A 15,260-nucleotide genomic window follows, 5' to 3' on the forward strand; every position below is an offset into this window, starting at 1 on the left:
TCCCTATCTATGTAACCTCCTCCAGCCCCTACAACCCTCCCTATCTATGTAACCTCCTCCAGCCCCGACAACCCTCCCTATCTATGTAACCTCCTCCAGCCCCTACAACCCTCCCTATCTATGTAACCTCCTCCAGCCCCGACAACCCTCCCTATCTCTGTAACCTCCTCCAGCACCTACAACCCTCCCTATCTCTGTAACCTCCTGCAGCCCCTACAACCCTCCCTATCTCTGTAACCTCCTCCAGCACCTACAACCCTCCCTATCTCTGTAACCTCCTCCAGCCCCCTACAACCCTCCCTATCTCTGTAACCTCCTCCAGCCCCGACAACCCTCCCTATCTCTGTAACCTCCTCCAGCACCTACAACCCTCCCTATCTCTGTAACCTCCTCCAGCCCCTACAACCCTCCCTACCTCTGTAACCTCCTCCAGCCCCTACAACCCTCCCAATCTCTGTAACCTCCTCCAGCCCCTCCCTATCTCTGTAACCTCCTTCAGCCCCTACAACCCTCCCTATCTCTGTAACCTCCTCCAGCCCCGACAACCCTCCCTATCTCTGTAACCTCCTCCAGCCCCTACACCCCTCCCTATCTCTGTAACCTCCTCCAGCCCCTCCCTATCTCTGCAACCTCCTCCAGCCCCTACAACCCTCCCGATCTCTGTAACCTCCTCCAGCCCCTACACCCCTCCCTATCTCTGTAACCTCCTCCAGCCCCTACACCCCTCCCTATCTCCGTAACCCCCTCCCTATCTCCGTCACCTCCTCCAGCCCCTCTGAGATCTCCGAGCTACTCCAATTCCGGTCTCGCTGGATTCCCATCGCTCAACCATCAGGCTGCCTTGCCTTCAGCCGCCTGGGGCCAACCCCCACCCCCCCCCCGAGCTCTGGAATCCCCTCCCTCAGCCTCTCTCTCTCTCTCTCCCCTCCCTCTTTGACCGAACTTCTGGTCACCTGGTCCCTCATATCTCCTTAGGTGGCTCGGTGGTGGGGGGGGTGGGGGCGTCAAATATGGTTCGATATTTTGATGATAAAAGCATCTGTGGGCCCTTCTTCACTGGCCAGATAAACACGAGTTGTTTTTGCTGTGAAAACAGAGCCGACATCTTCTGTCGAGCGTGATTTAATTATCGGGTTTGTTTATATCAGGAACAGCCTGTGCGGTCGTCACTCTCTCTCTCGCTCCCTCCTCGTCGGCTTTTGCTCCTCGACATTTTTTGCAAGGCAGCAGATTTGTAAAAACAGCTGAAGGAGGATAATGGAACCGGGCTCTCCGGAGAGCTGTAGTTTTCATTAACTATCTGTCACAGTTTATTACAAACTTCAGAACGGTCAATATTGGACAGACTGCAAGACCACACAGGGCAGGACGTTTACAGACACACACGCACACAAAAAAAAACGGGGAGGCGAGGGAGGAGGACGGGCGGGGGGAGCGGGGGCGCAAACTGACGGAGGGGAGGTTCGCGAGGTGGAGGAGGGGGGGGAAGAGCGCGGGGGGGGGGAGAGGAGCGAGGGGGGGGAGAGGAGCGAGGGGGGGGGAGAGGAGCGAGGGGGGGGCAGAGGAGCGAGGGGGGGGAGAGGAGCGAGGGGGGGGAGAGGAGCGAGGGGGGGGAGAGGAGCGAGGGGGGGGAGAGGAGCGAGGGGGGGGAGAGGAGCGAGGGGGGGGAGAGGAGCGAGGGGGGGGAGAGGAGCGAGGGGGGGGAGAGGAGCGAGGGGGGGAGAGGAGCGAGGGGGGGGAGAGGAGCGAGGGGGGGGAGAGGAGCGAGGGGGGGGAGAGGAGCGAGGGGGAGAGGAGGGGGGAGAGGAGCGAGGGGGGGAGAGGAGCGAGGGGGGGGAGAGGAGCGAGGGGGGGGAGGAGCGAGGGGGGGGAGAGGAGCGAGGGGGGGGAGAGGAGCGAGGGGGGGGAGGAGCGAGGGGGGGGAGGAGCGAGGGGGGGGAGGAGCGAGGGGGGGGAGGAGCGAGGGGGGGGAGGAGCGAGGGGGGGGAGGAGCGAGGGGGGGGAGGAGCGAGGGGGGGGAGGAGCGAGGGGGGGGAGGAGCGAGGGGGGGGAGGAGCGAGGGGGGGGAGGAGCGAGGGGGGGAGGAGCGAGGGGGGGAGGAGCGAGGGGGGAGGAGCGAGGGGGGGGAGGAGCGAGGGGGGGAGGAGCGAGGGGGGGAGGAGCGAGGGGGGGAGGAGCGAGGGGGGGGAGGAGCGAGGGGGGGGAGGAGCGAGGGGGGGGAGGAGCGAGGGGGGGGAGGAGCGAGGGGGGGAGGAGCGAGGGGGGGAGGAGCGAGGGGGGGAGGAGCGAGGGGGGGAGGAGCGAGGGGGGGAGGAGCGAGGGGGGGAGGAGCGAGGGGGGGAGGAGCGAGGGGGGGAGGAGCGAGGGGGGGAGGAGCGAGGGGGGAGGAGCGAGGGGGGAGGAGCGAGGGGGGAGGAGCGAGGGGGGAGGAGCGAGGGGGGAGGGGAGGGGGGGAGGGGGAGAGGGGAAGGAGGGGGGGGAGAGTGAGAGGGGGAGGGTGAGAGGAGGAGGGGAGAGGGGAAGGAGAGGGTCAGATGGAAGAGGCTTTGAAGTGAAAACCAATGCAGTTTCAGGCGATATTCCGCGGACTTAATGTCCACTCGTGATCCGTCCTGTCGGCACACTGGTTCATGGGAGCTGTCATTCCCGGAACGCCATAGCACCGGAGTATTCCTGATTTCAAGTCGGGGTCCAGCGGAACGAGAGCCACGCGGAGGAGACAGGAGAAATTCCAGAATGGAGTTAACGGGATTGAGTAATAGGGAGGGGAAATTAACAATCGTCCGGAATTAGGTCCAATTTGAACCTCGTAACGTCATCAATGTGAGAATTCCCTCCTCGTGCAGCCATGCAGGAAAGATCACGGGTTAACCCAATACCCCAGAGTGTCACACACTGTTGGAGGGTAAGTGCTGAGGGAGCGCCGCACTGTCGGAGGGTCGGGACTGAGGGAGCGCCGCACTGTCGGAGGGTCGGGACTGAGGGAGCGCCGCACTGTCGGAGGGTCGGGACTGAGGGAGCGCCGCACTGTCGGAGGGTCGGGACTGAGGGAGCGCCGCACTGTCGGAGGGTCGGGACTGAGGGAGCGCCGCACTGTCGGAGGGTCGGGACTGAGGGAGCGCCGCACTGTCGGAGGGTCGGGACTGAGGGAGCGCCGCGCTGTCGGAGGGTCAGTACTTCGGGGTAACTTGGCCATCAGTGACTGCACTTCACGAGGTGATTGAGGGACCGGGTGGTGGGGGGGGTGGTTGCGGGCGAGGGGGACGGGAGACGGAGAAATCGACAACGTGAAACAAAAAGGGGGGGTGGGAAAGGGGGCGGAGGGCGAAAGCAGGGGGACTTGGTCAACCGATGTAGGGGAGCTCGTTGTGGAAATTGTAATCTGGGCAGACCTTCTGCACCAGTTTGTAGTCTGTGCTATAAAACGCCAGGAAGACGCAGATGACCTTGAAGGGTTTGGAGCAGAGCCAGGCGGCGTGGCTCTGGGTGTGCTCGGTGAAGCAGACCTGCGAGGGGTCGTAGAGGCAGGGGCGGTTCTTCTTGGCGCGGTTGGTCTTCTCGTACTCCACCCGGCAGTTCAGCACCCTCGACTCCCCGGGCTCCAGCAGCGTCTGCTGCGCCAGGTTGAAGCCCACCAGGCGGGTGGGGGGCACGATGCTGACCGAGACGTTGCCCAGGCTGGACGAGTTGTGCCGGAAGTAGACGCTGAAGGTGCCGTTGACGTGGTCCACGATCTTGCCGGTCACCAGCAGGCTGAACTTGACCGTCCGCACGTTGATGTAAAAGTCGCCCCAGCCAAAGGTCTTCCGGCCCTTCCCCGCCTTCAGCGACAGCTTGCGCTTGGGCCGGGCCGCGGCCCCCCAGGCCCAGGGTCCGGCCGGCTCGGCGCGGGGCCCCGGGGGCTCCCCCACGAAGATCCTGACCGGCCGCAGCGGCTGCGGGCGGACCCCGTCCTGGGCAAAGCCCCTCACGCTGGTCACAAAGTCGATGATGTCAATGGTCCTCAGCACGCGATCCTCTCCGGATGCCACCTGACCAACGGGGAGGAGGTAGGGAAATAAAAACCCAAAAAGAAAGAGGTCAAAGGACAGGAGAAGCAATCGGCGGCTTCACGTGGCGGTCAGACCGCGCACAGCAAGCTCCCACAGACAGCAACGCGATAAATGACCCTCCGACAGTGCGGCGCTCCCTCGGCACTGACCCTCCGACAGTGCGGCGCTCCCTCGGTACTGGCCCTCCGACAGTGCGGCGCTCCCTCAGTACTGACTCTCCGACAGCGCGGCGCTCTCTCAGTACTGACCCTCCGACAGCGCGGCGCTCCCTCAGTACTGACCCTCCGACAGTGTGGCGCTCCCTCAGTACTGACCCTCCGACAGTGCGGGGCTCCCTCAGTACTGACCCTCCGACAGTGCGGCGCTCCCTCAGTACTGACTCTCCGACAGTGTGGCACTCCCTCGGTACTGACCCTCCGACAGTGCGGCGCTCCCTCAGTACTGACCCTCCGACAGTGCAGAGGGAGCTTTACTCTGTACCTAACACGATTTGGTAGTGGAAGAGTTAATGCGTGTCCCCTGTTTATCCGGCTGTTTTGAGGAGGTCTCTCTATTAAACTGTCCTCTTCACACAGATGCAGCTGGGCTGATGACGGAGGAGGGAGTGTGGGACCCATCAGTCAGTGTCTGGAGAGGTTCCTGCTCTACTGAGCAAGCTCATTTACCCAGAGGGATGTCCGATTCCCTCAGGAGCAGCAACGGCAAACCAGGAGAGGGGGAAGAAGGGAAGACAGGACGGAGGAAGGGGAGGGAGAGAGAAAAGGAAGGGGGTGGGGTTGGGGAAATGGAGCGGGGAAGTGGAGGGTGGGGGGCGGGGGCAAGATGGGGAGGGAGGGCGTATTCCAGCTGGGTTGGACACTCAGTGGATCACAGTCCCCGCCCCCTCGCTGGGGGTCAACCCCGAAGTCGGTCACTTCGGAGTCCTCGACCTACACACTCTGCTGTCAGGTCACTGAGTCCCTGCTGGGGAATTCGCCTCCTCCGCAGTCACACCCTTCCCCTCACGTCAAACGAACAGAGTGATCCAAGTTATGGAATCGCAAAGTCGGAGGGTCGGGACTGAGGGAGCGCCGCGCTGTCGGAGGGTCGGGACTGAGGGGGCGCCGCGCTGTCGGAGGGCCGGGACTGAGGGGGCGCCGCGCTGTCGGAGGGCCGGGACTGAGGGGGCGCCGCGCTGTCGGAGGGCCGGGACTGAGGGGGCGCCGCGCTGTCGGAGGGCCGGGACTGAGGGGGCGCCGCGCTGTCGGAGGGTCGGGACTGAGGGGGCGCCGCGCTGTCGGAGGGCTGGGACTGAGGGGGCGCCGCGCTGTCGGAGGGCCTGGGCTGAGGGGGCGCCGTGCTGTCGGAGGGCCGGGACTGAGGGGGCGCCGCGCTGTCGGAGGGTCGGGACTGAGGGAGTGCCGCCCTGTCGGAGGGTCATTTCCATGGTAACCTGCTCAAGACCCTCAACCTGGGGCCAACTGCACGCGAGAAATGCGTTAGTCTGCCTTCTAATTTCAGCTCATCTGCTTTCGAGTCAAGGCAGTTCTCTCTCTCTCTCTCTCCTCTATCCAAACCCCCTCCTGATTCCGAACGCCTCCATTAAATCTCCCCCTTAACCTTCTCTGCTCCGAGGAAGAACAATCCCATCTTCTCCCAGTCTCTCCGCATTAACTGAAGTCCCTCGTCCCCCCGGGGGTGGGGGGGGGGTGGGGGAAAGAGTGTGTGTGTGAGAGAGAGAGGCGGAGAGGTTTAGGGAGGGAGTCGAGGAGTCGCTAACCCGGGGAGCCAGTGTCGGTCAGCGAGCGCGCCGGGAGTGACTGGCGGCTGACAGACCAGGTTCGAAAGCCTCCCTACTTTTAATTCGGTCCCTTATAAATCCGCCAGGAAGATTTCAATCTCCCATCGGTGTGTGAAAGTGTGGAACCTAATTCAGCTAAATTATCCCCCGAGTTAGCGGGAATCTGAATTAATATAAAAACCTAATAAAAGCAGTCACTGAGTTAGCGGCTGGAAAATCTCAGCACAATATTCTCTGCTGTGCCTCCGGGGAGCAATTATTGTAATGGAATTCTCCAGGGCGCCTCTCTGTTTTTCTTCTTTCTCATATCTCTCCCCGTCTCCCCTGCCAATCCTTACCTTTAATTTTCCAGACGAAACCTTCTTAGCCACGTGTGCATTCCCAACCTCGTCTTCATAAACCAGCCATATCCTCCTCGCGCTCCGTAATCTCCTACGACCCTCTCTCCGCTGGACCGCCCACCCCCATCGCCTCCCTGAACCTCTCCGCCTCTCTCTCTCTCTCTCTCTCTCTCTCCTCCTTTAAGATGCTCCTCAAAACCTCCCCCCTCGGGACCGAGATCTTGGCCTCGGAAAATCTCCTGACGTGGCTCGGGGATGTCTCCGCACAGCGAAGGCACTGTCCAACTGCGGTTTGTCGTGGCGGTGGAGATATTTCAGAGAAGGCAGGAGGTTGTGGTTTGCACGGAAGCTGGGCAGACGGGATTCTCAGTGAGTTGAAACGCACGCTGTTTCACCTTTGGGCCAAGTGTACTTTTATTTTATTTTTTTGCGGCAAGTCAAACTGCGTCCAACAGCCGCACAGGAAAATGATCAAACGCGTTTCGCTCCCCCCGAGTCACGTCAGGCGATATCAGGGACAGGCGACCAAAAGCTCGGTGAGCCAGGCGACAGATGCTTCTGTCCATGACGGTATTGGTAGGAGTGACCACTGCACAGTCCTTGTGGAGATGAAGTCCTGCCTTCACATTGAGGATACTGTCCATCGTGTTGTGTGGCACTATCACCGTGCTAAATGGGATAGATTCAGAACAGATCTAGCAATGCAAAACTGGGCATCCATGAGGCTCTGTGGACCATCAGCAGCAGCAGAATTGTACTCAACCACAATCTGTAACCTCATGGCCCGGCATATCCCCCACTCTACCATTACCATCAAGCCAGGAGACCAACCCTGGTTCAATGAAGAGTGCAGGAGGGCATGCCAGGAGCAGCACCAGGCATACCTCAAAATGAGGTGTCAACCTGGTGAAGCTACAACACAGGACTATCTGCGTGCCAAACTGCATAAGCAGCACGCGATAGACAGAGCTAAGCGATCCCATAACCAACGGATCAGATCTAAGCTCTGCAGTCCTGCCACATCCAGCCGTGAATGGTGGTGGACAATTAAACAACTAACTGGAGGAGGTGGTTTCCACAAATATCCCCATCCTCAATGATGGGGGAGCCCAGCACATCAGTGCGAAAGATAAGGCTGAAGCATTTGCAACAATCTTCAGCCAGAAGTGCCAAGTGGATGATCCATCTCTGCCTCCTCCTGAAGTCCCCAGCATCACAGATGCCAGACTTCAGCCAATTCGATTCACCCTGCGTGATATCAAGAAACGACTGAAGGCACTGGATACTGCAAAGGCTGTGGGCCCTGACAATATTCCGGCAATAGTACTGAAGACCTGTGCTCCAGAACTTGTCGCGCCCCTAGCCAAGCTGTTCCAGTACAGCTACAACACTGGCATCTACCCTGCAATGTGGAAAGTTGCCCAGGTATGTCCTGTACACAAAAAGCAGGACAAGTCCAACCCGGCCAATTACCGCCCCATCAGTCTACTCTCAATCATCAGTAAAGTGATGGAAGGTGTCATCGACAGTGCCATCAAGCAGCACTTGCTTAGCAATAACCTGCTCAGTGATGCTCAGTTTGGGTTCCGCCAGGGTCACTCAGCTCCTGACCTCATTACAGCCTTGGTTCAAAGATGGACAAAAGAGCTGAACTCAAGAGGTGAGGTGAGAGTGACTGCCCTTGACATCGAGGCAGCATTTGACCGAGTATGGCATCAAGGAGCCCTAGCAAAACTGAGGTCAATGGGAATCAGGGGGAAAACCCTCCGCTGGTTGGAGTCATACCTAACGCAAAGGAAGATGGTTGTGGTTGTGGGAGGTCAATCATCTGAGCTCCAGGACATCACTGCAGGAGTTCCTCAGGGTAGTGTCCTAGGCCCAACCATCTTCAGCTGCTTCATCAATGACTTTCCTTCAATCAGAAGGTCAGAAGTGGGGATGTTCGCTGATGATTGTACAATGTTCAGCACCATTCGCGATTCCTCAGATACTGAAGCAGTCGGTGTAGAAATGCAGCAAGACCTGGACAATATCCAGGCTTGGGCTGATAAGTGGCAAGTAACATTCGCGCCACACAAGTGCCGGGCAATGACCATCTCCAACAACAGAGAATCTAACCATCTCCCCTTGACATTCAATGACATTACCATCGCTGAATCCCCCACTATCAACATCCTGGGGGTTACCATTGACCAGAAACTGAACTGGAATAGCCATATAAATACCGTGGCTACAAGAGCAGGTCAGGGGCTAGGAATCCTGAGGCGAGTAACTCACCTCCTGACTCCCCAAAGCCTGTCCACCATCTACAGGGCACAAGTCAGGAGTGTGATGGAATACTCTCCACTTGCCTGGATGGGTGCAGCTCCAACAACACTCAAGAAGCTCGACACCATCCAGGACAAAACAGCCCGCTTGATTGGCACCTCATCTACAAACATTCACTCCCTCCACCACCGACGCACAGTGGCAGCAGTGTGTACCATCTACAAGATGCACTGCAGCAACTCACCAAGGCTCCTTAGACAGCACCTTCCAAACACGCGACCTCTACCACCTGGAAGGACAAGGGCGGCACCACCTGCAAGTTCCCCTCCAAGTCACACACCATCCCGACTCGGAATTCTATCGGCCGTTCCTTCACTGTCGCTGGGTCAAAATCCTGGAACTCCCTTCCTAACAGCACTGTGGGTGTCACCTACCCCCACACGGACTGCAGCGGTTCAAGAAGGCAGCTCACCACCACCTTCTCAAGGGTAATTAGGGACGGGCGATAAATGCTGGCCTGGCCAGTGACGCCCACATCCCCCAAATGAATAATTTTTAAAAACACATTTCGGAAAAGTACTCCATCGGCCGGAGGTGGTGAAAGGTGCCAAATAAATGCAGTTTGTATTTTCTCTCTCTCTCTGACTCTGACACATCTTGGGTTACAGATGGAGTTGTTTTGGTAAAATTATAGAAATTCCGCAGAACCTGTGATGGTTCGGAATATAATAAATACTAATTACAATAATAGCAGCTGATTGTTTTTATAAGACCCTAGACAGTGTGTCTCAATGATTCTCTCCAAACACTATCTCACCTCGTATCAAATACCTACACACACACACACACACACAAAGAACAAAGAACAGTACAGCACAGGAACAGGCCATTTGACCCTCCAAGCCTGCGCCGATCTTGATGCCTGCCTAAACTAAAACCTTCTGCATTTCCGGGGTCCATATCCCTCTATTCCCTTCCTATTCATGTATTTGTTAAATGCCTCTTAAACGTCTCGATGGTACCTGCTTCCACCACCTCCCCCGGCAACAAGTTCCAGGCACTCACCACCCTCTGTGTAAAGAACTTGCCTCGCACATCCCCTCTAAACTTTGCCCCTCGCACCTTAAACCTATGTCCCCGAGTAACTGACTCTTCCACCCTGGGGAAAAAGCTTCTGACTATCCACTCTGTCCATGCCGCTCATAACTTTGTAAACCTCTATCATGTCGCCCCTCCACCTCCGTCGTTCCAGTGAAAACAATCCGAGTTTATCCAACCTCTCCTCATAGCTAATGCCCTCCAGACCAGGCAACATCCTGTTAAACCTCTTCTGTACCCTCTCCAAAGCCTCCACGTCCTTCTGGTAGTGTGGCGACCAGAATTGTACACAATATTCTAAGTGCGGCCTAACTAAGGTTCTGTACAGCTGCAGCATGACTTGCCAATTTTTATACTCTATGCCCCGACCGATGAAGGCAAGCATGCCGTATGCCTTCTTGACTACCTTATCCACCTGCGTTGCCACTTTCAGTGACCTGTGGACCTGTACGCCCAGATCTCTCTGCCTGTCAATACTCCTAAGGGTTCTGCCATTTACTGTATACTTCCCACCTGCATTAGATCTTCCAAAATGCATTACCTCACATTTGTCCGGATTAAACTCCATCAGCCATTTCTCCGCCCAAGTCTCCAACCGATCGATATCCTGCTGTATCCTCTGACAATCCTCATCATTATCCGCAACTCCACCAACCTTTGTGTCATCCGCAAACTTACTGATCAGACCAGCTACATTTTCCTCCAAATCATTTATATATACTACAAACAGCAAAGGTCCCAGCACTGATCCCTGCGGAACACCACTAGTCACAGCCCTCCATTCAGAAAAGCACCCATCCACTGTTACCCACTGTCTTCGATGACCGAGCCAGTTCTGTATCCATCTTGCCAGCTCACCTCTGATCCCGTGTGACTTCACCTTTTGTACCAGTCTGCCATGAGGGACCTTGTCAAAGGCTTTACTAAAGTCCATATAGACAACATCCACCGCCCTTCCCTCATCAATCATCTTCGTCACTTCCTCAAAAAACTCAATCAAATTAGTAAGACACGACCTCCCCTTCACAAAACCATGCTGCCTCTTGCTAATAAGTTCGTTTGTTTCCAAATGGGAGTAAATCCTGTCCCGAATAATCCTCTCTAATAGTTTCCCTACCACTGACGTAAGGCTCACCGGCCTATCATTTCCTGGATTATCCTTACCACCCTTCTTAAACAAAGGAACAACACTGGCTATTCTCCAGTCCTCTGGGACCTCACCTGTAGCCAATGAGGATGCAAAGATTTCTGTCAAGGCCCCAGCAATTTCTTCCCTTGCCTCCCTCAGTATTCTGGGGTAGATCATATCAGGCCCTGGGGACGTATCTACCTTAATGCTTTGCAAGACACCCAACACCTCCTCCTTTTTGATAATGAGATGACTGAGACTATCTGCACTCCCTTCCCTCGGCTCATCATCCACCAAGTGCTTCTCCTTGGTGAATACTGATGCAAAGTACTCATTTAGCACCTCGTCCATTTCCTCTGGCTCCACGCATAGATTCCCATCTCTGTCCTTGAGTGGGCCAACCATTTCCCTGGTTACCCTCTTGCTCTTTATATATGTATAAAAAGCCTTGGGATTTTCCTTAATCCTGTTTGCCAATGACTTTTCATGACCCCTTTTAGCCCTCCTGACTCCTTGCTTAAGTTCCTTCCTACTGTCTTTATATTCCTCAAGGGATTCGTCTGTTCCTAGCCTTCCAGCCCTTACAAATGCTTCCTTTTTCTTTTTGACTAGGCTCACAATATCCCGCACAGACACAAACACACACAGACACAAACACACACACTGTAAGGGAGACTTAACCCGTGCTGTACCTGTCCTGGGAGTGTTTGATGAGGGACAGTGTAGAGGGAGCTTTACTCTGTATCTAACCCCCCGTACTGTACCTGTCCTGGGAGTGTTTGATGGGGGACAGTGTAGAGGGAGCTTTACTCTGTATCTAACCCCGTACTGTCCCTGTCCTGGGGAGTGTTTGATGGGGGACAGTGTAGAGGGAGCTTTACTCTGTATCTAACCCCCCCGTGCTGTCCCTGTCCTGGGAGTGTTTGATGGGGGACAGTGTAGAGGGAGCTTTACTCTGTATCTAACCCCCCCAGTGCTGTACCTGTCCTGGGAGTGTTTGATGGGGGACAGTGTAGAGGGAGCTTTACTCTGTATCTAACCCCCCCGTACTGTATCCAACCTTGATAGAGAAGCAGAGAGACATTTATCAGCGAGCTTCGAGGCAATTATAAGGCAGTGTGCTGTGGGTGATGTTTAAATGATGGTTTGTGTTTCAGGTGTGTGGAGATCTGTGAAGCTTGTCACACCTCACCACTTCCCACCAGATGCGTTCAAGGTAAGCCCGGTCGAAATGTACTTTAGGAAGCAAATCTCCTTCCACCGCCCTTTCAGGCAGCGCGTTCCAGATCACAACAACTCCCCACGTTAAATAAAAATTCTCCTCCTCTCTCCCCCCACCCCCACAATTGGTTCCTTCACCGATTATCTTAAATCTGTGTCCCTCTGGTCCCTCCCCGCCACTGGAAACAGGTTCGCCCCCTCTCTCTCTCTATATATAAAGGCAACAATCCAGTGTGTTTACTATTCTGCCTTGAACTCCCTTCTCAACCTGTCCCTGTCGAAGTTGTGTGTCCAGGCACCACCCCCAGGTCTCTCCGCTCCTGCACCCCCTTTAACACTGGAACCTCCAGATTACATTTGTTGTCCTCGTTTTTCCGAGCAGGATGTATCTCTTCACGCAGGCTGGGATTGTAATCCCAGGTTTGTGCGTCTCTGTTGTCACTTTTCAAATGAATAAAAAACCGTCTGCAAATTAATGACTTTTATTTATGCTGCGATTAGTTTTTTTTTTTATCTCCCCCACAACTCCCCGTCCTTGCACTTCGCAGAAAACAAGCCGTCAGAGACGACTCCTGTCACAGGAACATTCTGGAAACTGCGAAGCAGCCGCGAGCTGCCACGAATATATATAAATAAATAAACAAAACACACGCAGACTGGGAAATCGGAAACAATCTTTGCCGGGGACCGACTGCGACAGGGGTCGAGCGCCTCGGCGCACAGCAGGATCCCGCAGCCATGCACCGAGCCGAATGATTTACTCAGTCGCGTCCCTGTTTTTCGGGGGGGGGTGGGGGGGGGGATGTTATTCGAGGGATAAACACCAGGCCCGGGACACGGTGGGGAGAACTCCCGCTCCGCTCACTGCACACCCCACCCGCCTTTCCTTCCAATAGTTGTTTTGCGTCCACCCGGAGAGGGCAGACGGGGGCCTCGGGTTAACGTCTCATCGGAAAGACGGCACCTCCAGCAGTGCGGCACTCCCTCAGTACTGACCCTCCGACAGTGCGGCGCTCCCTCAGTACTGAGGGAGCCCCGCACTGTCGGAGGGTCAGTACTGAGGGAGCGCCGCACTGTCGGAGGGTCAGTACTGAGGGAGCGCCGCACTGTCGGAGGGTCAGTACTGAGGGAGCGCCGCACTGTCGGAGGCTCAGTGCACTTTGAATATTCATCCAATCTCCCTTCTTTTAAAATATTCCTCGTCTTATGTGCAGGTGGCATGAGTTTAGCCAGAAGTTATCACCCACTTACCTTTTGTGCCCCCCGGCATCGACCCCGAATGACACTGGCTCCAATTTGCAGATTGTGCTGCCCACTCAACCCCCTCAACGTCCTGGACTCCCCTCCAACAGAGAAAATCATTTCTCTCTATCCGCCCATTCTATCTCTGTCCAGTCCTCACAGCCCACTCCTCGCCCTCGCCCTCCATTCCTGGTTTTTCATCTGTTTTTCACTCACACCCAAAACTGTGCACCAAACACAGCCGTTCCATCCTTCAGTCTCTGTCACACTCTGTCTATCTCTCAGCCTCTCCAATCGCTAAACACATTCTGTCCATCTCTCCCTCCAATCTAACACAGACTGTCCATCTCTCTTTTTTCAATCTCTCACACACTCTCTCCATCTCCCCTTATCATTCAGTCTCTAACACACTCTCTCCATCTCTCCTTATCATTCAGTCACTAACACACTCTCTCCATCTCTCCTTATCTTTCAGTCTCTAACACACTCTCTCCATCTTATCTTTCAGTCACTAACACACTCTCTCCATCTCTCCTTATCTTTCAGTCACTAACACACTCTCTCCATCTCTCCTTATCTTTCAGTCACTAACACACACTCTCCATCTCCCCTTATCTTTCAGTTTCTAACACACTCTCTCCATCTCTCCTTATCATTCAGTCTCTAACACACTCTCTCCATCTCTCCTTATCTTTCAGTCACTAACACACTCTCTCCATCTCTCCTTATCTTTCAGTCTCTAACACACTCTCTCCATCTCATCTTTGTCACTAACACACTCTCTCCATCTCTCCTTATCTTTCAGTCTCTAACACACTCTCTCCATCTCCTTATCTTTCAGTCACTAACACACTCTCTCCATCTCTCCTTATCTTTCAGTCACTAACACACTCTCTCCATCTCCCCTTATCTTTCAGTTTCTAACACACTCTCTCCATCTCCTTCAGTCACTAACACACTTTCTCCATCTCTCCTTATCTTTCAGTCACTAACACACTCTCTCCATCTCTCCTTATCTTTCAGTCACTAACACACTCTCTCCATCTCCCCTTATCTTTCAGTTTCTAACACACTCTCTCCATCTCTCCTTATCATTCAGTCTCTAACACACTCTCTCCATCTCTCCTTATCTTTCAGTCACTAACACACTCTCTCCATCTCTCCTTATCTTTCAGTCACTAACACACTCTCTCCATCTCATCTTTCAGTCACTAACACACTCTCTCCATCACCTTATCTTTCAGTCACTAACACACTCTCTCCATCACCTTATCTTTCAGTCACTAACACACTCTCTCCATCACCTTATCTTTCAGTCACTAACATACTCTCTCCATCTCTCCTTATCTTTCAGTGACTAACACATTCTCTCCATCTCTCCTTATCTTTCAGTCACTAACACATTCTCTCCATCTCCCCTTATCTTTCAGTCTCTAATACACACTCTCCATCTCCCCTTATCTTTCAGTCTCTAACACATTCTTTCCATCTCCCCTTATCTTTCAGTCTCTAACACACTCTCCATCTCCCCTTATCTTTCAGTCTCTAACACACTCTCTCCATCTCCCCTTATCTTTCAGTCACTAACACACACTCTCCATCTCCCCTTATCTTTCAGTCACTAACTCACTCCGCCCATCTCTCTGTTCTTTCTGATACCTAGGTTCTGAACCCACCCACACTCTCAGTTTCTCTCTCTCCGTCTATCTCATTCTCTATTTCACTTTCCCTCCGTCTCTGTCTCTTTTCTCCTCTGTCTCTCCATCTCCCTGTCCCTCTCTCTTGCTCCCTTCTTGTCTCTCCCTCTCTCTCTTTCTGTATCTGTCTCTCACCGTCTATCTCATTCTCTCTTTCCCTTTCCTGTCTCTATCTCCTTGTCCCTCTCTTTCTGTATCTCTGTCTCTCACTCTTCCTCCATCTCCCTGTCTCTTTCTCTCTCTCTGTCTATCTCATTCTCTATTTCTCTTTCCCTCTCTCTGTCTGTCTTCCTCTCTCTCTCTCTGTCTGTCTTCCTCTGCCTCGCTCTCTCTCTCTCTGTCTGTCTTCCTCTGCCTGTCTCTCTCTCTCTCTCTCTCTCTCTCTCTGTCTGTCTTCCTCTGCCTGTCTCTCTCTCTCTCTCTCTCTGTCTG

At 54.7% G+C, this 15,260-nt stretch overlaps 1 protein-coding gene across 1 annotated transcript in view; it reads right to left on the bottom strand.

The window, feature by feature from the left end:
• Window positions 1–2,400: 2,400 nt before the first annotated feature.
• Window positions 2,401–15,260, bottom strand: part of LOC137358570 (neurexophilin-2-like) — a 34,939-nt gene continuing 22,079 nt past the window's right edge. Inside the window, exon 3 of the mRNA XM_068024558.1 lies at window positions 2,401–4,031. Coding sequence (XP_067880659.1) covers window positions 3,345–4,031 — 687 coding nt within the window. The 3' untranslated portion in view covers window positions 2,401–3,344. The remainder of the gene's footprint in view (window positions 4,032–15,260) is intronic.

The sequence above is a fragment of the Heterodontus francisci genome, chromosome X, assembly GCF_036365525.1.
Source record: "Heterodontus francisci isolate sHetFra1 chromosome X, sHetFra1.hap1, whole genome shotgun sequence".
Classification (NCBI taxonomy): domain Eukaryota; kingdom Metazoa; phylum Chordata; class Chondrichthyes; order Heterodontiformes; family Heterodontidae; genus Heterodontus; species Heterodontus francisci.